This window comes from Phaethon aethereus, assembly GCF_964289735.1.
Source record: "Phaethon aethereus genome assembly, chromosome: 7".
Taxonomy (NCBI): domain Eukaryota; kingdom Metazoa; phylum Chordata; class Aves; order Phaethontiformes; family Phaethontidae; genus Phaethon; species Phaethon aethereus.
Window position 1 is genome coordinate 22,261,552 of NC_138583.1, and position 22,640 is coordinate 22,284,191.

At 38.2% G+C, this 22,640-nt stretch overlaps 1 protein-coding gene across 1 annotated transcript; it reads left to right on the plus strand.

Annotated features, from left to right (window-relative positions):
- Nucleotides 1-11,377: 11,377 nt before the first annotated feature.
- On the plus strand, nt 11,378-22,640 carry STAMBPL1 (STAM binding protein like 1; the record flags this gene model as incomplete). The annotated part of the gene is made up of 10 exons (XM_082002023.1): nt 11,378-11,422; nt 12,319-12,536; nt 13,933-14,008; nt 15,436-15,531; nt 16,844-17,198; nt 17,796-17,920; nt 18,814-18,951; nt 19,600-19,712; nt 21,272-21,371; nt 22,584-22,640. Exons 1-10 carry the CDS (start codon nt 11,393-11,395, stop codon nt 22,638-22,640), a joined length of 1,308 nt encoding a protein of 435 aa, XP_081858149.1. The 5' UTR covers nt 11,378-11,392.

Genomic DNA, 22,640 nt, shown 5'->3' on the forward strand with positions numbered 1-22,640 from the left:
GGAGGCCCAGGCCGCCCCGCCGCTCCTGCCCCCCCCCCCCCCCCCAGCGGCGGGGCGGGCTCCTCTCGCTTTGTCCCCAGCACGGGCCTCCGAGGCCGCTCGCACGGGCGCGAGACACGGTAAGAAGCCATCGTCTTCCCCGGTCTGGGGAGCGCTGCCTCCCCGCCTCCATCCCGCTGCTTTGCGCCAACGGTTTCTGCGGGCGGGGGGGGAAAGAGTTGGCGCCGCGCCGTGCGCTGCCCCTTCCGGGGCTGGGGAGCGGTGGCAGCCGTGGCCGGTACGAGCTCCATCAGCTCCGCTGCCCTGGCGCATGTCCCCGGTGCGCGATCGGTTCGGCCCGTCCCCGCCCCGGGTGTCAGGTGCCGCGATCCTGGGAGGCCTGTCGGGGATCGCCCTCCTCCAGGCAGGGAGGAACTCCATGTCTGAAGCGCCTCGGGCGGGGTACGCGTTAGGGCAAGGAGGAGAGAGTGAGCAGCTCTTGGTGCGTGGATGCAGCGTGGGCATCGTGGCGTCACTGGCAACTTCTGGGCGCGCGAGGAGGTGGGGGGAGCAGCGAGCCTGGGCTGGGAAAAGCTGCTGATCTCGCTGCGCCTACAAAAATAGGTGATAATAGGGTGGTGGGGAGCAGAGTTCAGAACGTTACTGCGTTTCGGAGAGAAATCAAACTTAGAACAGTACTCTATTTTAAAATAATTTCCATATACTTGTGAAAGGTTATCATCGGAACAGAAAGCGAAAGAATGTATAAAAAAGAAATTTTGTTCACTGGTATCTCTCTCATAAGCAGTTTCTGCTTATGTACCTCATTTTGTACCTACCTCGTGCTGACCTCTGTAGGGTCTAAGGTGTCCCTCTGAAGTGCACCGAGGAGGTAATTCACTTCTCTTGCCCATGGGTGCACTATCCTATTTCAGAAGCGTGGCAAAAAGTCTTCTGGGGGAGTTCCTCTTGGTTTGGAATTCTTTTTCTTTAATGTGCACATGGTTCTGAATCCTTTCTGAGAAGTCATGGGCAGGACAAAACCCACCTTTTACTGAGAATGGAATGTGGTGAGATTATAAGGTCTTGAATGGACTGTAGTTTCCAAGGGAGTTCATTCCTTGGGCAAAGACTGGCTTTGAGGAAGTTCTGTCTTCACAGAAGTGGGTTTTCTCCTCATTGCAGGCTAAGAGGTTGACTGTCTGAAGCTGTAGTTAGCATATATTTGATAAATTGCCTTACACCATCAGGTCCTAGAAAATAGGATACAGATTCAGAACTGCATGGAATATTCCTAGGAGAATGGGGTTCAGGTTTGGTGCTGAGGCAATATATCGTGTTACTCTGTAACACCTGGGTTTTCCGAAGTGCTAAATGCATTTCTGCCTGGTTTATTGTATGTCTGGGTGCTAAAGGTATGAATAATTAAACCAAAGGCCAGTGTTGACAAGTCCAGAGTTTCACAGATCATGGGAGAGTGTAGGAAGCATTCTTTCCAAATCATGTGTAATTCTGTAGGTGTAAATTTCATAGTTACGTTTTTTTAATAGTATTTTAAATGACTGTAAGTGCAGGGAGGTTATTTTGTAGTATTATGTTGAAAAATAAGGTTCAGTGTCTTGATCAATCCTGTGTATTTCTGATATTGCTATGGGGATACTGTGAAGGCATTTTTTATGTGGTTTTCTTTATGTGCATGAAGTCTGCTCAAGGTCAGGCTTTAAGATATTTCCTGGAAGCTAATCACCAAGCTGAGGAAGAGTATAGCTCAAGGTGAGGGATGTCAAGAAATCTTCAATTGCTGAGGGATTGGCAAGGTGACTTATGCATGAAGACACTGAGCAAATTCTGTATAAAAATAAATATTTGGTCTCTGTTTGCTGGACTTGTATGCATAGTGGGTTTTTTTCCTGTTCTTATCTGACTCCTGAAATTTTATTTCTGTATCAAAGGTTACATTTTCAGTTTGTGTTCTGAAACTTAGTTTGCTGCTCTGTAATGAAAGTCTTTGTCTATATAATTTTAATAAATATTTAACACTTAGATTGCTATGCCAGGAAACATATTTTCTGGTCATAGTTTCCATTATAAACAGAAGTATGAGTCCTTGAAAATAAATGATCGTGTTTGTACACTTCCTGAATGATCTGTGCGTAGTGGCTTAGGCCTGTTGTTGCATAGGCATTCCTTTTATAAAAACCCAGCATTTTCAATCCTACACGGATGATGTACCCCATGGTAATGCTGTGAGTCAGGCACCTGCTCAGACACAACCCGTTGCCTACCACTTCCTACTGGCATCTCTAGATGACTCACAGTTCAGCACTGGAACATTCAACATATGGAATTGCATTAGGGAAACTGTGGGCTCACTACATAATCAACATAGAAAGTATCTTTCTTTTTTAGCATCTCTGAACCACTGTCAAAAGGCCTTCAGAGATGTCTAGCTCTCTCCATTAATATGGAAAAGAGCTTGGATATGCTGCAAAGATCATTGGACTCATCCTGAAGGGAAAAACAAATAATTTGGAAATAGGCTCAAAGGTAGTCTGTGCCTAGCTGCACTGGGATGAATAGCATGTTGGACTGCAAGTGTATAAAATGTTAGCCACAAATCATTGTGCTCAGCTTTGATATGCTGGATAATTCAGCTGACTTTCAAGCAGCGCTGTGAGCTGACTGTGTTATAATCAGTGCTGCTATAAAACGTGCTTGCCATTGTCAATCTTAGCAAATTTACAAAAGAGAAATGAAATACTGTAACTAAGTAGAAAACATGGTCTAAATCATGCAGAACTCTTATAGAGCCAGACATTCCTGGGTTTTTTTTTCTCCCATCTGCTCATAGCATGAGACATCCTGAATCATCTAGGATAGGGCAGGAGGTCAAAGACTTCATTATGAAACCAACTAACTGTGTTATCTTAATATAAGCATCATACTGCAGAAACATGCCAGATTAACTGGTACTTATTTGTACTGGTTGACCACACGCCATCCTGTAGGTAATATAACTATTAGGTTTTTACCTGCACTTTGCTTACTTAACCATTAGTGTACAAAATAATCAGAATCCATTGAACTAATGCTCCAAATGATTTTTTTGAGATTTGAGGCTACAACACAAGCTCATTCTTTACAGGTGATTTCATAGACTTCAGATGAACTGGGAATTTGTATTTCAGAAATGTCAATTAAATATAATTCTCCTTTCTTTGGTCACCTACATCATGGACCGTAAGAAATAAGAAAGAATAGGAATTTGTCATCTGATAGAAACAGAAATTGATTGTTGCAACCAGTTACCTAACTAATAAATGTCCATATTAGAGGTTATGGGGTCTGAAACTGATATAAAACCAAGTAGCAAATATTGCCAGAAAAAATCATTACTTGTTATAGGAAGAACAGGAAGATTCTGAACCCTTCTATCCTAGTGGGACTTTGCCTCTGAAGGAAATAGAGCTACAGGCAGAAAAATCTGTGAAACCTGCGAATTTGCAAGGAATCATGCTTTCTTTGTTTCTTGGAAGTCTATGAAGTGTTGCAGACCTCTGTGCTGATTTTAGCCCCTCATTTGTTTCCCTTAGCAACACAGCTTCTTGTCTTCGTGGTGGAAAGTAGTTTTATCAGTGATGTTATATATTGCAGGTATATCTCTTTCAGTATTTCATCTGAATCATCAAAGAACAAATTATATAACAATAGCTATTTCTTTTATTTCTGCCCTCTTCTGGCTTAATGTGCCCTGGTACGCTAAATTTGATGGGGGATTGTTATGGATTTCCTAAAGGAAGGAAATGGCACTATTTTTCTACACCATGTCTAGAACATCTTTTTAGTGGGTCACTTGAAAGATGCTGTTCTGTGTTGCATATGTATATTTCAGTGACTGCCTAAGAAGGCATTGCTTGTAATCCAAGACATTCTAACATTGGTGATACTTTACCCATTACGTCAAAAATTATTTTCTGCTGAAACTGAATAGTATTACCAAAAAAGAGAGAGGGAGGTATTCTGTTCTCTTTTGACACAAGAAACCACAAGAAACTGTCAGCAGTTCAGATGCATGTTTCAATTTGCCATATTTTCAGTCTGTTTTTCAGCACATTCTCTTAAAAGTGACTAATATCTTTGTAGACAGAGCACATTAATAAATCTGGTAGTGAGCCATCACCTATGTATACAGCTCAAATGCATAAGGTTATGTTGCAGTAGCATGGACATACTAGATCTTGACTTCAAAATAGCCTGCATAAAAATGAATGAGAAAATACATGATGGCCAGGGTTCTTCTCTGTGCTCTGAAGCAACGGAAAAACCTGTAGGTTCTACACTTGTATTCTCTGTAGGGACTAAGAGTCAGGTTTTTGCATGTGTCATGTTGGATATTATCTGCATATTGTAGTGGTTTATCAGAGTCTTAGCAGACCCAGTAGTAATCTAATTTTACTCATGTAGCGTTTTAATGCAGTAACGTTTGTGTCTGTTCCAAAAGGCAAACTGTCCCTAGAAAACAGCCAGTCAATGATATTCAAGTAGCTACATTAACTAACTGCAGTCATGCAAATATTTGCAGAACAACTTTGAAAGTCTTCAGATAATTGTTCTGACTTTTTTAACTGTGGGAAAACAGACCCTTGCCACCCATGTTTTCTTTAGATGAAAATAAAGCTCATTTTTATGATATAAGACAGCACTGAGTGGTGTAACCACAGAAGCAAAACTTGGGTTTGGCAGATCTGTGCATGGAGGATCTCCTCTGCATGTGATTTCTCTACCCCAGCACCCAAGTGGGTAAAGATGTTACTGTTTGTACGCTGACACAGTTTGCAGAGAGACCTCTAGGCAGTGTGCTGAGATGTGGGTGGGACTGGTCCTTCACAGTAGGTGAAAAAGAGGATATAACCTTGATCCACTTCTAGGAGAGATGATTGTATAGCTCAGCAGCTGCCTCTGGGAGCCAGTGAAGCATGGGAGGAGGTCTTGGCAATGCTGTTTGAATGAAGCCATTGAGCTAAGGGGCAGTGTTAAATTATGAACTATTACTGAGACAGGCTTCTCTAGAGCCAAGCTCAGTAGCTCCTACTACGAAGAGCAACTTCTCCATTGAAAGACACAGGGTTCTCAGCAAGCTGCTCCTTGCGGTGCTTCTTTTCATTGAAAAGCCATTCTGTTGGTTTTGGTTGGTTGGTTTGTTTTTTGTTGTTTTTCCTCTGCACAAGAGAATGATCTTGCCATGACATTCAGTGCTTTGTTGTTTGGTTTTTGTTTTGGTTTGGTTGTTTTTTTCCAGAAGAGACTCCTTACTATACTAGCTGAATCACTTGCCATAACAGTGAATGGTGGTTTCAAAAAAACATGTTGACAGATGAACATGTTTCTTTTTGGAGAGAACCAACAGCAGGCAGCTTGCTATTTAGGCTGGTTTTTAACATATTTTATATCAAACCCAAGTGTGTGTATAAATGATTATGTGCTGTACCAATACATGGCCTGGCATTTCAAAAAGAGCTGAATGAGTTAGGCGCCTGTATTTCTAACCTATTTTTCACCACATTCACTTGAACATCCACTTCACAGTACAGAAGTACAAGTTTTCTGAATTGTGGGTGACTTATTGGCATGAAAGAGCCCTTTATCTTCATCTGGCAATCACTGGATGTGCCCTATTTCAAGTTCGCCAAAAAAATTTAGTTCCATTATGGATGATAATAAAGGTGGCTTTTGCACTTGCTAATTTGGCTATTTAAATGAGAACTGACCCTTTTATGGTTTGAGACGCATCTTTATTCTAGGATTCTATAATCATCACAGTTCCTACTATAGTAAAACGGAGTATTCCTGTTTTAACTTCTCATGATGATATGGTAAGCTTTTTTCTTACCATGGAATGAATGCAGAACAGTGGTCTCGAGCAGTTTGTAAAAAGCAGAACTATGTCAAGTTTTAGCTCCTGTATTAGCAAATATTTCTAGATATACTGTAAGGATCCTAATCCCAATGAACTGAAGTGAATGATGAGAGCAACATCTGGGTTTTACATTCCACCAAAATATCAAACAAAAGGATGGGTATTTCTGAAATAATCTGCTATTAAAAACAGGTAAAGAATAAAACATTGCTAATGCCTCAGGTCCCTGTTATTCTTAACAGAACCTAAGCTTTGAATGAAAAAGTGCTTTGGAAAATTTTACCAGTGATCTCCCTAATGCAGCTTTTTAGTAAGTCCAGTAGTCAAAATATTGACAAATGTTGCTGACAGCAGTGAAGTCAAGTGTGTTATGACTAATTTGGTTGGAATTTAAAAATATGTTACAAAGGGGAAACTAATGTTTCAAAGTAACTAAAAACAATGTTTCAAAGTAACTAATGTTACAAAGTAGAAACTAAAGATTAAACTAATACTGATGTTAGGCCGCTGTTGACATATTTAAAAGGCCCATTCGACACTTAAAAACCTCTTCTGAAGAACTGAAGAAGGAAAAGCAGCCTCAAGATGATGATAAGGAGTTGAAATTCAGTCCTCATGCTCTGCAGTCAGCTAGTTTCTGGGAGGTACTGGTACTCTGAGCTCCTCTTTGTGGCTGTGCCTTCTCCAGAAAGTTTGAGCAGCGCAACTCCTGCTGGGGTACTGCCAGTCACTGTGTGCATCCTTTGGCAGAGCATGGTGCTGTTTGGCTTTGTTGTCTTTGCTGATACTGTCGTCTTACATAGCCAGGTTATATCACTGAAGGACGTAACATACTGAATAGACATTGCAGAGCCTGTCATAGGAATGCATGAAGACTGGTACAAGCTCTTTCTTTGTGCCCAGACTGTGAGCTGGCTCCACACAAGACATTGCAAACACAAACTGTGTAACTTAAATAGTTCGTATGGCACTTGAGCTAATAAGCCTTGCTGTGCAGCTCTGTGTACCGCCTTTCACTATCACAGAGCACAATTACACAGCTTGCGAGCTTAGCTGGGTCATGCCTCTCTTGTCCACATCCATCCATCCTGACAATTGTTTGAAATATGCCAGTGTACAACAAAATGTGAGGGCATTGGAGAATTTGTGGTGAAGTATGATATTATACCTCTCAGAAAACCATGAGACCGTGTGTATGCATTTTCATACCACTTTTGTCTTTTTAACCCAATCTTGAGGTACTTGATATGTCCTGATATACTTATTCTATCTTCATGTACTCCTATTTCCTTATACTTTTAAGCTACAATTGCATGCTCTGCTTTTCACTTCCCTTTTAAGTACCATGCTTGTTAGCCTGAATAAAAAGAATGACTTTCAGTGCCATTTAAATTGCTGATTTTCTGACTTTGCTCTATTTCCTATGGCTGAAGGCCTTTGATTTAATAAACCTGGATTTTGCAAAAGATTAATGCATAGTGTACTAAGTTGGATCATATAGGAAAACAAGTGCTTTTTGAGGAGGAAATGGGATTTGGTGAGGAGTGCCATTACCAATTAAATCAATAAAAGTTTCTTAATCATTGAATGGATGTTACAATCTTATATTCTGATAATAACTCTATGAAAATTCATCATTAGAAAAAGTTTGATTTGCTTCCTAGTTGACTAGACCTTTCTTCTTAATCAATCATTACCTAAGTCCATCTAAGTTCGTTGGAGTGCCTGAAACTGTAAAGCAGAAAAATGCATCTTTACTCTTAGGATTTAGAGCACTTTACACTCTAATAGACTAAGACAGCTCCAAGCTAGCATTGCTACTTATGCCCTGTCGTTGGGGTTGGAGTGTAGTTCACTGTATTAGCATAACTGTACTATATATTTGAATATAATTAGTTTCAGTTACACAGAGAAGTTTGATATTTGAATTTCTCTTTGTTCATGTAGAGTGAAATATAAGTGTATTTCCAGAAGGCAGAGTCACGCATCAGGACTGAGCAATTCTTGTAGGCACTGTACAAGCTCTTAGGGTGCATTTTCAAAGCTAGCTCATATCAGTCTAGGACAGCACTGCCTCACAAAGGGGCAAGTCTGTCTGTTCTGCTGGCTTCATGTTTCTGCCACCTCCCTTGCTTTCTGAGTTTGAGAAGGAAGTAATTAATTTTAAAACTCCATTTGATTTTAATTTATATCAGCTACAACTTGCCTTGAAGTGGCTGGTGTCAACAAAGTGGAAGTACAAAGAAGTATCGTGGGGTTGTGGGGAGCCCCTTGGCAGTATCATGGCCTTCAACTGGCTGAGGAGGATTGTGAAGCTGCGCCATGAGGAACATTATGCACAGAGGCATTCCAGGGAACTGGCAGACATGCCTGTGGTGTTTTTAGTAAAACTTAACTTTCTGCATTTTAATCGTTTATAATTCTGGCCAGTGGGTCCATCTATTAAGGATAATATATTGGAGTGTAGTCATAAGACAGCCCATGTTTCTTTTAGGATTTTGTTTTAATTATGCCGCCACCTGTAATAGCTAATATATTTGATCCTCATTTGACATTTTTGTAAAAGTGATACAAATTTGTCCTAGTAGTTCTTCTCTATTTGCAGTGTCTGTTTTTTAATGTGCTCCTGAAGCCAAATTTTAAAAGTCTGTTTCCTCTTTTATTTGCAGCTATTCTTCTGCTAAGCTCTTGCACTGTGCCTTGACTTGTGCTCTCTGCAGAGCTTCTTCATCCTTTCAAAGCTCTGATACAATTTTGAGGAAGTGTGAGTTTCTGCTGTTACCAGATGTCTCCTCTTTAAAATACCTGGTACTACACTTTTTTGTTTTTTAATTTTGAATGCTTCTTTAGGTTAACAAAAATTACTGAAATAACTTACAACTTTAACATTCTTAGAGGCAACTAAGATGAGAAATGTTTGCAAGTAAAGGATTTCATGATATTTCCCTGTGCCAGTTCCAAAGAGATTTTGCCTGGGGAATACCATAGGCTTCTTTAACAAAGAGCTTTTTGGGCATACTGGCTCCCAAAACCAAACAAAACAAAACACCAATTTCACACTTGCTGCACTAACATTTTTCAACTTGCCTACCAGCTAGGCTGAAAGGTCTTCAAGGTGTAGTAATAGTTGAAAGAAGCATATGCTCCATATATCCTTCTTATATGGAGGATATATGGAGAAAGCCCTCTGTAGGGAAGCATCTCAAGAGCATTCCCTAAAGTATCTATTTCCTCACTACATTTTGGAGAAAGTTTGTAAGGGAGAAAGTGCTTGAAAAGCAGTTTTCTTGCTCAAAAGCTGTTAATTCAAATCAGGAATTGAATAGAAATATGTTTCTGTACCTTTTACTTTTGAACTTTTTTTTTTAATATAAATTGAATTACTAGACTATTTTGCAGTTTGTCATGCTTGGATGCATACTTTAGACCAAAACCAGCCTTCCATTCAGCTATTGTAGTTCTCCCAGTTGCTTCTAGGGGAAATAAAGAAAAAAACCCAAACCCACAAGTAATGGATAAGTGAGTGAATAGATGGTTTTAAAACATATGCTTTTTAGCTCTCATATCTTTTTTTAATTGTTATTCCTGAGCCACACAGAGCACATGAATGCAGAGTCTGTCATTGAAGATTTTACTTCTGCTTAGAATCTGAGCTGCAGGCGCAGAAGATTAACCTGAGCTCTGCACTGGACAAGCTTTTTGCCATCTCCTTTCACAGTCTCCAACAGCTACAGTGGTCCAGCGGAAAAAGGGTTTTGGGTGGAATTAGACATAAGGCAGTATGTAGGCTAAAGCGAAAATATTTCATTATTGTGATCCCATGGGGCCTTTCTACAGTCTGTGAGTAGGCTCTCCTGCCAAACTGATCATTTATACCAGAGCTCCATGTATATAACATTAAATTATTTAGAGAACTCTTTCCATTAGCACTGCAACCACAACTAATGTTGATGTCTTGAGTGTATAAGCCACGCTCCTTTTTTTTTTGTCACAAATTGTGCAAGCATTTTGAATATCTTAATTTCAAAAAAACAGGTCTTGAAATTGAATTCACAGACCTGTGACATACCTGATGATGAGAATAAAAATCTTGAAAATGGAAAACATGGGTATAAAGTCAAGCAAGAGTATGTTCATTGAGTTGGAATGGTCGTACGTAAAAGCGGAGTAAGATTGATTTAATGAAGTGGAATGAGTATACCAGTAAGGATTTTTTACAAGTAAAACAGGATGATTATGATTATTTTAAAGAAAGTGTATTACTTAAATGAATTTAATGTCTCCTGTAGTACTTGAACTCATAGTTAAAATTAAAGACTGATCTAATAGATACTCTTAGTTTTTGGAAAAAAAAAAAAGAGGAAGACCCAAATACAGAAATCAATACTTGAGAAGTAGAGACAGCTAAAAACACATTAGGGTTGTTTTACTCTGGGTTAGAGTCCTCTGGCCTCTAGAAAGAGGTGTGCTGAGAAAATATCTTTGCTGAACCCACTCTTCATGCTTTTACAAAAGCATAAAGCATATTTATTGCAACACATAAGTGCCTTCGACATTCAGGATCAAATCTGTTTAGACTGAGTGCACAGAGGTGAAAAAATACATTAGGAGCTTAATTTTCATACTTCCAGTGTAATTTAAATAATTTATTTCCCTTTCAGAGTTGGATTTTTTGGTAGTTTTTTGTGTGTGTGTTTTGGTTTGATTTTTTTTCTGATGACCACATGTATAAATATTTGTCTTTACTTGTTCAGAGCCGTGCAAGGAGCAATTACTGCCAGTTGACTCATCAGAGTTCATTGTATTTTGAGTGTTGTTGAAGTCGGTGATCTGTGCAGGTGAAACACATGCTGCTTGAAGTATTTTCTCTGCTTTATATTATTGATATGAGTTTGTGTGCTATGTTTTAATTATAGACATAGCAGGGAAAAAAGATGCCAGATTCACACTGCTTATAAACATGTTTGTCAAAATATATGCTCAAGGAAGCACAGATTCTGTGATTAGTTTTTGAACTTTTGAGTTTTTCACTTAATGCTTGGAAGTTGGGTTTTTTTGCAGATTCTGAAGAAAAAAAAAATGGTAAAAATAATGTGTTATACTGTATTCCAATCCACTGTAATAACATTATAACAGGTCAACTAGTCCACAACTGTCCTGTAAGCCCCCATGCATTCCCATTTTAAATTCTAGATGCCTGGTAAATTTTAGATTATTATTATTAAATATGCAAGTACTGTGATACCAAAGTAATGAATGGGTGCAGGCATGCAAACTTACATGATATGTGAATGCATTTCTAATCTGAATGATTTGTCTTATTTTTTCCAGCACACGACCACAATCAACGTGTCTATGTTCAAGTTTCCCTTGGGCTGATAAACCCTGAGACAGCTGGCTGCAAATATTCAGCACTGGATTGATACTGCCCTTTGCAGTCAGATGGAGACTTTGGAGGAAGAGAGCGATCTCCTTGGTTTGCAGACAGAGAACAACATGGAACAACCATTCACTGTCAGCTCGTTGGTATGTATTACAAAGAAATACTTTAATGGCTGAGCACTCTCTCTTTCAAATAGGAAATAATTCAAGAGAGCTGCTCAGCAGTGTTGGCTGCCAGCTGCAAGGGTCTTTTCCTGCATGCTGCCAATTCCTCCCACATTCTGCCTGATTGTTTTGTTGGAATTTATTTTATTTCTAGATATATGGTTTATGGGGTTTTAGCTTGTTTCAGTGATCAGCTTTTTAAGAAGTGAACATTTTGAATAGAAAGAGTAAAAATTTTCATTAAAGTAAGAGGAAAAAACTTCCAGTAGCCAATTATTTAGCCACTTAACAGGAAGGTAATGATTATAATAAGCAGCTATGCTTCTTCAGTAGAGTTAGAACTAACTTCTTAGACTTTAACTGCCTCTTTTGAAACTGGAAATGAACATTTGAAGTGAACTGTTGACGGGCCAGGGAAATGTACTTCTCTGTTAGCTGAACTATACCTGGCAGTCATACCTCACAAACAATGTAATAGGAGTTTGATTATTCAGGCCCTCCACCAAATTATTGAAATAACTTAAGGCAGAACCTTATAGAATTTCATGTAGGGGGGATTCTAAAGAGGACACACTTTGTGTTGCCTTTGATAATTGCTACAGGGTTTACTTAACTTTTTTGGTTTTAATTTTTTCTGGTATTTTTTTGTGGTGTGAAGATTTGGAGAGAGGGGTAAGATCACTTTTTACTTGTAATTGTAATCACAATTTATTTGCAATTGAGAAACATGTTGGCATGTTTCAACTGTGGTTAGCAGTGCAGAAACCAATGCCTATTTTGAGAAAAAAGCTGATTTCCCTTGAGTTTGTTGAATGAGATCACTGAAAGTGAAACATAATATCTAGTTCTCCTTGCTAATTTCTGTTCTTTTTCAGAAAAAGCTAGTAGCTATTCCTGACCATACAGACATCTCTGTGACCCCAGAAGAGAGAGTACGTGCCTTGAGCAAACTTGGCAGCAATATCACAATCAATGAAGATATCACTCCGCGTCGTTACTTTAGATCTGGAGTAGAGATGGAGCGGATGGCATCAGTATATATGGAGGAGGGAAACCTGGAGAATGCTTTTGTTTTTTATAATAAGTTTATAACGTAAGAAACCACTTGTAGTCATTACAGCTTATAATTCTGAGTAAACTGAAATGAAGAACTGCGGTGAAAGCAGGGCACTTTAGATTAGAAGAAAAATCTTTAGTGTTTTCTTGCAGAATAGCTTTGTTATTTTGAGATCTTTACTCTAACCACAGGCTTTGTTAGAATTTCACCTCAACTGTTAGTATGGTAGTCCTATCTATCTGCTAACTGCCAGGTGTGAACTAACTTAATGTACAGAGGTTTAAGTTTACTCTACCAAGCTATACTACGAGCACTGTTTCCCACAGATTATTTTGTAGCTATCAGCATGTTGGTTAAACAGAGTGCATGTCTTAAAAACAAACATTTAGGCAAGATTTCTGAGCCTTTAATAGTTAATCCCTATGAGTTTCTGCAGATCTTAAAGATGGTAGTACTGCACAGCACTTAAGAAACATGAACAAATGGCTTTTTGCCTCTTTACTTTTCTTCCCCAAAAGGATTAAGCTTTTTACAGGAGTAAATGCAAAATCCACAATATATACGTTCATTGCATGATTATTCTTCCCACCAAAAAAACTAACCTGACAGCTTTCATTACAACTCTCAAAATAGCTAGCTGAAATATATATTAGTGGCAGATTTAAAGTTTTTAACTACTTTTGCTGTAGGGTTCATTGGTTTGTTTTGCTACTTCTGAAAGGTTTTTTTTTTATATATATGCATATTTTAAAATTTTAATAATAGGAAACATCCTTCCCTCTTTATTTTCCTCATACTCTGAAAACTAGACCAAAACTTTCTTATTTCACTTAATTTAAATTGTATGTAAAAAGAGGGTCTGCAGGTGAACATTGCACAAATTGCTGAAAGAATGATAGCAGCTGTGTATTCCAAGCTCCTTGCAGCTGAGTGTTGCCATAATTTAGATGTCTGGGTAGGTTAATAATACTGCAGTTAGCTGTGCAGCTTGGTCTGGTAAAAATAACTGCATTAACGGTAGTCAGTGCTGTATTCTCAACTTCCCATTTAAGTTTCAGCATTTCAGCTGAGGACAGATAAAGACAGCAGAAATAACATTTATTAACACTAGCTACAGTGGAGGGTGCTTTTGAGGGCTATTTTTAGGTGCTGGCTGCTATTTAGTCCTTTTTTTTTAACCCAACCCACTACTAATGAAAGCCAAAATACATTCAGATGTAGAAAATAACCTCCTGTCATTACCTTAAGTGTCCCATACAAGTCTATACAAGAATTCAAATGTTATTTTAAACAAACGTGTAGAAACCTCCTCCAAGTCATCTGGAATTCAGTGTTTAAGGGTTATGTGAATATGATTTTTCTGCCAACACAAAAGCTATTGTAAATATTCCTCTGGCTGCTGAGGTGAACACATGAATGTTTAATTTTCTAGGTTGTTTGTAGAAAAGCTGCCCAGTCACCGAGACTATCACCAATGTGCAGTACCAGAAAAACAAGTTATCATTAAGGTAGGGTTATGGGTTTCTGGCCCTTAAGAAATGTTTCGCCCAGAATCTTTCCATTCTTTCCTAGCAACTTTTCCCCCAGTACACACATAGCCCACAGCAATCACCACAGCTTGAATTTCCACTGGTCATTCATGTTTTATTTTGGTTTAACCATTTGATCATTACTGGAAATTAAATTATTGTTCTACAAGGTGAATGAGAACAGTCTCTGAATAAGTTGGTAGATTGTTAGAAACCTAGGTACATCTATTTCTGAAAGTTTACATACTAAAAATGGAACGATTTAACAGTACTTGTAGTTTGATTGTGGTCCCAATTATGTGAGTGGCTAATGATCCAAACTGACTATTGCAAACAGAGGGGGAGAGAGACGTATGGCATTACTAGTGTCTGTGCAGTATTTGCTTACCTTGTTAAATAATCAAAGTATATTTTTGCTTCCTTTATTACCAAATATGTATTTACTTAGTTTTCACCAAATTTTTTTTCCTCCATTTGTATAGAAGATAGAAGAAGAAAAAAAGTAAACCTTTTTTGCTAAAAGAGAAATTTCAAATACAGCCTTATACTGAGCTTAAAATATCTGGAATTGCCCAATGAGAATTATTAGAATAAGCATGTCACTTGCTTCATGCTGCCATATTCGCATGCTTTCTCTACTGTTAAAGTTGAATAACGTTATATTCAAAGTCAAAATGCTTAATGTCAAATTTTTGACTGTGTCCTACAATCTAGGAAAACATCCCTGTTGAGAAAGGGCATCTAACATGTTCCATCCTGTGACACACAGTAGGATTAAGCACACGGTCTCTTTCCTTCCCTTGCCTCTAAATTATTTTGTTGTAGCCCCTGCATCGGTAGAAAACAGTGGACATTGGTTTTGTTTCAGGAAACAAAATTATTTTGTCTGCAGGGGCTGTCATATTAAGCTACATATGTAGCTATCTCTACAAATAAACATTTTTTTTATTCCCCACCTGGAAATGGGTATATTCAGTAACATTTCTGTCCAGGAAGTCTCAGAGAAAAATGTGATAATCCTACCTGAAACATTGAAAGTTGGACTTACACATTTGTTGTAGATGTAATTTTTAAAAAAGCTTAGTCATCACACACCTATTAAAAAAAACAGAGATAGGAGATTGCTAGAAAAAGAACTAATCTTTCATTGAGATACAAAGTAGTCATATTGCACCTATCGACATAAATTAATATCGCTATATTGAATTCACTGTATTATAGAAGTTTCATAAGCAGATGATTTAGTGTGTATTTCTTCCTTTCTTTCCTGGGAGAAGAACAGTATTTTTTTTATGGTTTTGTTTTTTTTTTTAAATCTATATTACAGCTGACTTTGTTTTCCAGGTGGTTCTTTTAAAAAGTGAAAAGTAAACTTATCTATCTTTCTCCCCCATCCCACACCAAAGAAATTGAAGGAGGTTGCATTTCCACGGACAGATGAATTGAAGAGAGATCTTTTAAAAAAATATAACTTAGAATATCAAGAATACATGCAAAACAAAGTAAGTATTATATAGGTATTAAATCACTGTTGGTATGAATATTTTCCTGTCATATAAAACGTCTTAAAAGTTAAGCAGTTAAATACCAGTTGTGCAAGAACCTAGGCATTTCACGGGCTGCTTAGGATGACTCTTCACTTCTCAGAATCTAACCAGTTGGTCATTTGAAAACAAGTAATGCAAGTGTGCGCTTGGAAATAAATGTCCTGTGATATTTACTTAGGAACAGTCTACAAATATCCAAATAGGTCTTTAGTAGACTCTCATTCTGTTTATAAAGAGGATACTGTTGACACAATTACATGAGTATGTGGAAAAGGTCCCTTGGCTCTGAGTGTGCTCAAGTTTGAATTGATCCTGTTTGAGTCTTCAAGTAACTGTTAATACTTGTGTCTTGTGTATTGAAGTCACTGAAAACAGGATCTGTAGTTTTAAAAACTTGTCTTGGAAAGAGCACCCGAGAAAAAACATCTTTTTCCTTTCTTCCCTTAAAATTGACTCAACACCAAAACCCAAACTACCCTACACCCCATATTCCTGTCACTGATTGGTTTGAGGCTTTCTTTCCTGCTCTGTTTTGTTCATGACATTTAAGAAATGACTTTGTGCTGGTTTTCTCATTTGCTTCTGGAGATGCTTGATGCTCTCCATTACCATGGAATAGGAAAGGCTGTTGAAACCTGAAGATTCACTTGCAGTTCATGGCTTGGGGGCAAGAGGGCATAGACCAGAGCAGAGAAGGCACCTAATGTGTCTGAGGCTGGGGAGGCTATGCACCAAAGTCAGGTTAAGCAATCCAGGGAAAGTTGAGGAAAGAAAATAGCAGGAGAAAGTTGACCAATCTATCCAAACAGCAGCAACAAGCAACAAAACAAGATAACAATATGAATTATGAAATCTGTCCAGAAAACCCATGCGCTCGTGGATCTCTTGTTGCATTGGAAGTTGTAAGGACTTAGACTTGTGTCTCATCTCTTTATCATCACTATTCTGAAAACTTTTTTTTAAATTACTTTATTATAATGAGCAAATGAGGCAAGTGCTATCACTACTGAAGTAAAACAGAGCACCAGAGGTATGCAGATTGGAAGTTTTGTGTTAGGAGTTCCATACTTACTGTATTTCTTTCCATATTGTACTGCTTTTGGGGTTACAGCTGTATTTGCTGGTTCATCAAACAGGTTCCAAAATACTTACTTTTTAATAACAGAATTTTATGGTTTTGTTAAACAACTAGATTGCTTCTTTCCCTTCATTTTTTTGTAGTGTTTTTTAGTGTTCTGAGACTGTCACTATTTTGCGTATGTTTCAGAACAAATGTAAAACTGAATTTCTGAAGAAACTAGAGCATCAAAAGCTAATAGAGGCAGAGAAGAAACGAATCGCACATATGCGGCAACAGCAGCTTGAATCAGAACAATTTCAATTCTTTGAGGATCAACTTAAGAAGCAAGAACTAGCTCGAGATCAGAAAATCAAAGAGAGCATGGTTATGTCTGAACAGATAGATGGAAGTATGCTATCTTGTATTTCTGTACCAGAGAACAGTTCCTTATCTACTGCACTGCTTGAGAAAAAAGAGAGGAGCAGCACATCTGGCTGCACTGGACATTCACCTCCAGTAAACCGGATCTTAAAGCCAGCAGCTACTTTAAGTGCTGTTCAGAGTAAGTGCAGAGACTTTTTTTTTCCTTTTTTATTTTATCTGCCTCTTTGCTCTTATACCAGTCCACATATTGCATATGCATATCTATTTATTTGCCATGAAGATGTCCATAGTGAAATAAGCATGAACAGGTTGATGTACACACAACAGTTCCATATAGCTTCCTCATTTTAAGAGAGGAGGTTAGTTGCACAGTCTCACATTTTCCAGTTGAGTACCAATAGATGGATCTAGAGATTGAGCCTTAGTGTTCACGTGGAATGCAGTCTGAATCTTGCTGTGGACTTCAAGGGAACAGAAGCAGAACCTGCAGTGGTTCACCCTGGAAAGACCTGGCCTGGGAAATTGCATCAGCTCACTGTCACCTCAGGCACAAGCTAGGGAGTGTATCTTATGGGCTGGTGACCTCAATTTAGGGTTGAAGTGCTTGTGCTGCATATTTATTCTCATTAGAAATCTGTGATGTGGTAAGTATAATTCTTTCACTTTTAATAATTTCCTGTAACTATGTGTATTTCCTTATTTTAGGGAACTTCACTGTATAAGCTGCAAATGCCTTTTTATCTCTCCTTTGTTTGTTTGTTTGTTTTTTTGTTAGCTCAATTGGCTGAAGCACTCAGAGGCGTCATTTTGCCCAGGGATCTCTGTCACAAATTTCTGCTGCTAGCTGAGGCAAATACAGTAAGAGGAATAGAGACATGCGGAATTCTCTGTGGAAAACTGGTACAGTTTAACCCTCGCATTTGTATGGGGAAATACATATTTGATAGAGCTGTATTTTCCTATAATATATCAATTTCAGAGCAAAAGCAGATCTAAATCATTAGCCTTTAATGTAATTAACTTAATACTATAATCTGAGCGGTCATTTCAGTTGTGTGGGCTTGCCTTATTGGGGAAACGTTTGATCAAAGTTACACTGCTGTCATGATAAAACGTAGCAAGTTTTTCAGCATGCTATACAATACAGGCTTTTTCGAGCACTTTCTCTGGCATTCATCTAAGGTAAGTGAGGTTTAGTTACAGGACAATGAAACATAAAGACTGTTAGAATCTAGTGGAGTCATCAAATGCATAATGGCACAACAAAAAAGAAGAAGAAAATCCCCCCACCCCAAGCTGTAGAACATCTGATTTTCAGGCTGGTTTTTTCCTTTGACCTAGATAACACTTAATGTCCTTTCACAGCAGGGAAAGATGTCATGGCTGATGCTGGCATACACTTGGACATCATCTTTAAAATTCTTTGTATTTGAATTGTATAAAGAGAAAGAATAGCAAGAGTAGTGATGTTTCAATTTTCACAGAAAATAATTATAGTAGTCTTAAACCTCTTTTTTCATTATTTAAATTTTTTTAAAGGACATCCTTTTCACACTGGTCTCTGCAAGCACTTAAATCCAACAGTCTCATGTTGTTACTAATACTTCCCTATATGTTTTCATGATTAAAAAGCTAAGGTGTGTTTTCAAGTGCAGTAAGCCAGTATAGCTGCACTGGAATCAGTGGAGGTATACTGCTTTGGTTTAGCTGATAGGCCAACATCTTTCAGACTCTGATTTAGTATTTATTCATTAGTTCATTTAGTCCAGTCTAAGTCAATGTTTGTTTTACAGACACATAATGAATTTACTATTACCCATGTAATAGTGCCAAAGCAATCTGCAGGACCAGACTATTGCGACATGGAGAATGTGGAAGAATTATTTGGTATTCAGGATCAGTACGATCTCCTCACTTTGGGTTGGATCCATGTGCGTATGACTCATAGAAAAGCCAGAATATATATCAGCTCTGCATACAGTGTGAAAGAAACCCTAGAAAAAACAAACTGAAGAAATAACTGGAATAATCCAAATTCTTTTGCTCACCTAATTCTAACTGTAGTGCTGTAAATAAGCTCTAATGTTCTCCACAGATTAATATTTCTTAATGAAGTTGAGGGATCCTGTTGACACAATGGGCCTGCTTTTGCCAGTGCAACTTCTGTTTATGTTGGATTAGGGGTATTTTATTACTTTCTAATGCCATTTATTTTTCTCCTGTATTCAAAAATTGGGGGAGAGGGCTTTGTGTTTCTTAAGCTTTTTATATTAATTTCACTCTTACCCATTTTGAACAATCAAGTAATTTCCCTTTGTCTTGTGCTTCTTCATACCATGCTTTTCCCCCCATGATCAGAAAATTGCTTGTACGTCTGGTTATGAATGTGCCTCCATAAACCTCATACTGAAAAGCCACCCTGACAATATAGAATCTGGGTTAATAGGAACTTAAGAATCCTAACTGAGGAAGTACTGACTCTTTCACTTGTTATAAATTATTGTTCCTTCTTGAATGTATGTCGACCTTGATTTGTAAGAAATATTTCATGATGTTGAGTTTTCCCTTTCTTTTTGTAGACACATCCAACACAAACTGCATTCTTATCCAGTGTTGATCTTCATACTCATTGTTCTTATCAGCTAATGTTGCCAGAGGCCATTGCAATTGTTTGTTCACCAAAGCATAATGAGTGAGTTCTGATTTTTCTAAGTAATATTAAGATATTTTCCCCTGCTCCTTATCTTAGTTTGATAAATGCAAACAGAACATGTCAACTGGAATGAAGGGCAGGAATATTGTATTGTGACTTTGTTTTCTCAAAGTTGTTTAGACTTGCATTCCAGTCAGTCTATATGCATAGTACTGTTTCTGGCTTCTCTTTCTTCCTCCCTCACAGCCCCAGGTTTTAAATGTTATTTATTTTTATACTCTGCTCAACCAAGTAGTAATGACAGGAGTTGTTCTTCTGGAGACCTCATTGCCAGTGCCCTACCAGAGACCTCTCGTCATTCTGTCTGATGAAGGAAGTGGAGGGGTTAAGCGAATATCCCTAGGGTGATATGAAAATTGCAGTTTGGGGAGCAGAGGGATAAAGAGCACCTTTTTTTTTTTTTATAATAAGGTCCTAGTTTTGTATTTCATAAAATACAAACAATAAGTATCTAGAAAAAGCTGGAACTGCATAACAATTAATGTGAAGGTTTATAATGGAACAGGTTGCCCAGAGAGGTGTGAAGTCTACAACCTTGGAGATATTCAAAACCTGACTGGACTGGGCAACCTGCTCAAGGTGATTCTGCTGTAGTAGGGGGGTTGGACTCGACAATCTTCAGAGGTTCCTTCCAACTTCAACTTTTGCCTCTGCTTTGGTGTGTTCGGAGTTTCAAGGGCCCAGGGCTAACTCCATTGTTTAGACTGTGCCTTTCTTCCTGATCTTATGTCCCTGTAGATGACTTCTGTGAATCCCATTCTGGTTGCCTAACTTCCCACGTGGGCCACTTGGGTAGCAGAGCTGTAAATGAAGATTGAGGGGCAAGTGCACAAGCACTCTTGCCAGAGCACAATGTCTGCATACTTTTTCAAATCTCTGCTCTTGCAAATTTCTTTCATAGTTTGTGCTATAACCAGCTCTAACCTGTTACTCCTATTTCTCTAACCTGTTACTTATATCTGTAACACTTATTAATCAGGTGCTGTCCTGTAGTTATTAGGTATTTGTTTTTTACAGAAGGGTGGGTTTTCTAACTTTTTATTCAATACTAGTATTAGGACATACATATGCAGCAGTGCATTTTCTAGTGCTTTGTATTACTTGATTACCTAAAAGAGAGGGAAGGATGTGTACTCTCACTAGTCATTTACACAGCTAGCTTAAAGGCTGTTCTCTTAAGTTGCCCCTCTAGACTTTAGTGAAATGCAATTCAGAACTCCTCTAAGTTTCTGGTTTGTATCTGTTCCTGCATGAACAAGCCTTGGCCCTTAGTAGGCTAACCTGCCTAATGGGAATAGCATCAGTACTATGGGGGTTTTTTTTCTCCCCTTCCCCCATCATCTCTTTCTTTACAGGAATACAGCTCCCCTTGATTTTAAATATCTTTAAGACTCCAACCCAGCCTTAGCTCCTGTGTATCAAAAGTCACTAAGTACCATTCTGTTGTCCTTCTATTAAGCTAAGCAATTTGTATGTGAAACCTTGGAGTTGTATTATGGGGGCAGTATGTAACCGTAGTTTCATCTTTTGCTTTCCAGCACTGGCATCTTCAGACTTACTAATGCTGGCATGGTAGAAGTTTCTGCTTGTAAAAAGAAGGGATTCCATCCACATACAAAGGACCCTAGGTTATTTAATGTAAGTACGTAATCCAACATGGTTTTGAGTATTCAAATTTGGTTCTGTTGCAAGCAGAAATTATATGTACTTCAGATTAAGTTTCTTAATACTTTTTCCCCCATTTTAATAATTCATTACCCTTACTTCACTGACCAAGGCAGACATCAGGAATCTACTTAAGCAGTCAGTAGCAGCCATGAGATGTGTGTTACACACAGCCATTCAAATAGTGGGTAACCAGAGGCCGTTACCATCAGTCATCGCTTTTTACCTACTTTCAGAAGAAGAAAAGCCACAGTTTTAAATGGGTGTTATTCCCTACCTCTTAAGTTTTTAAACAGATTCAGCGTAGGGAGATTAAGTTCATTTCCCCAACTGTGGTGTGTCAACAGAACAAACCAGCTGCTAAAAAGTGCAGCTATGAGTAGATTACGCCTTATTTCCTTCATTGTCCAAAATTTTCCCCCAGCTTCTCATAATTGTTTCTCAATAACTACCCTATCTTTTGATGTTTTAATAGCATAGTATGTTATATGTATGGCTGAACAGTATAGTCAGAGTTGTCAGAAATGTCACTATTGTCTGGAAGACAACAATCTTTACCTTTTGAATAATTAAGATTTTTTTTTTTTAAATGGGGTTCACTTCAAATGCAGAGCATCTCATATAGCTCAAAATAAAATGATTGAATGCAGAGAAGTAATGCTGAAAGACATTGGAAATTACATTATAGGACTCCCAGAATGTCAGAATGATTCCTCAAAAGGAAAGGTTGGGGTTCTTTCTTTGTTCTGTTCTTTTGCTGTTGACTGTAGGGATAACGAGAAGGTAGTCCAACTCTGAAAAATTAAGATTTTTCCTCCAGGTGGGTGCTTTTCAGTGTCCTTTACAGACTTAGTTCATCAATGAAGTTACTGGCCACTTGAGCTCATTTATAAACATGAAGGATAGCACAGAACTATAATCTGTTTCACAGGCTAAGCACTAAACAATATCCTCTTTAGAAATTTATTTCTGATCACATGTTTTAGTCCTTGCTTTATTCAGCAGTCTATACCTGTGATGATCAATCAAGTTTGCCTGTGAACAGGCATAGTGACAGGTACAACCAAAGTTGGATAGATAGGCGTAGCATTAAGCAGGCTCAGAAAATTAAAAGGAAGCAATAGCCCTTATGGGCTATTTTACTGAAACAGATTTCTGTCAGTAATGGATTGACTTCTTCTGCAGCCATGTACCCATGTGGTTGGGAAAGACATAAAGATAATTGTGCTGGATCTGAGGTGA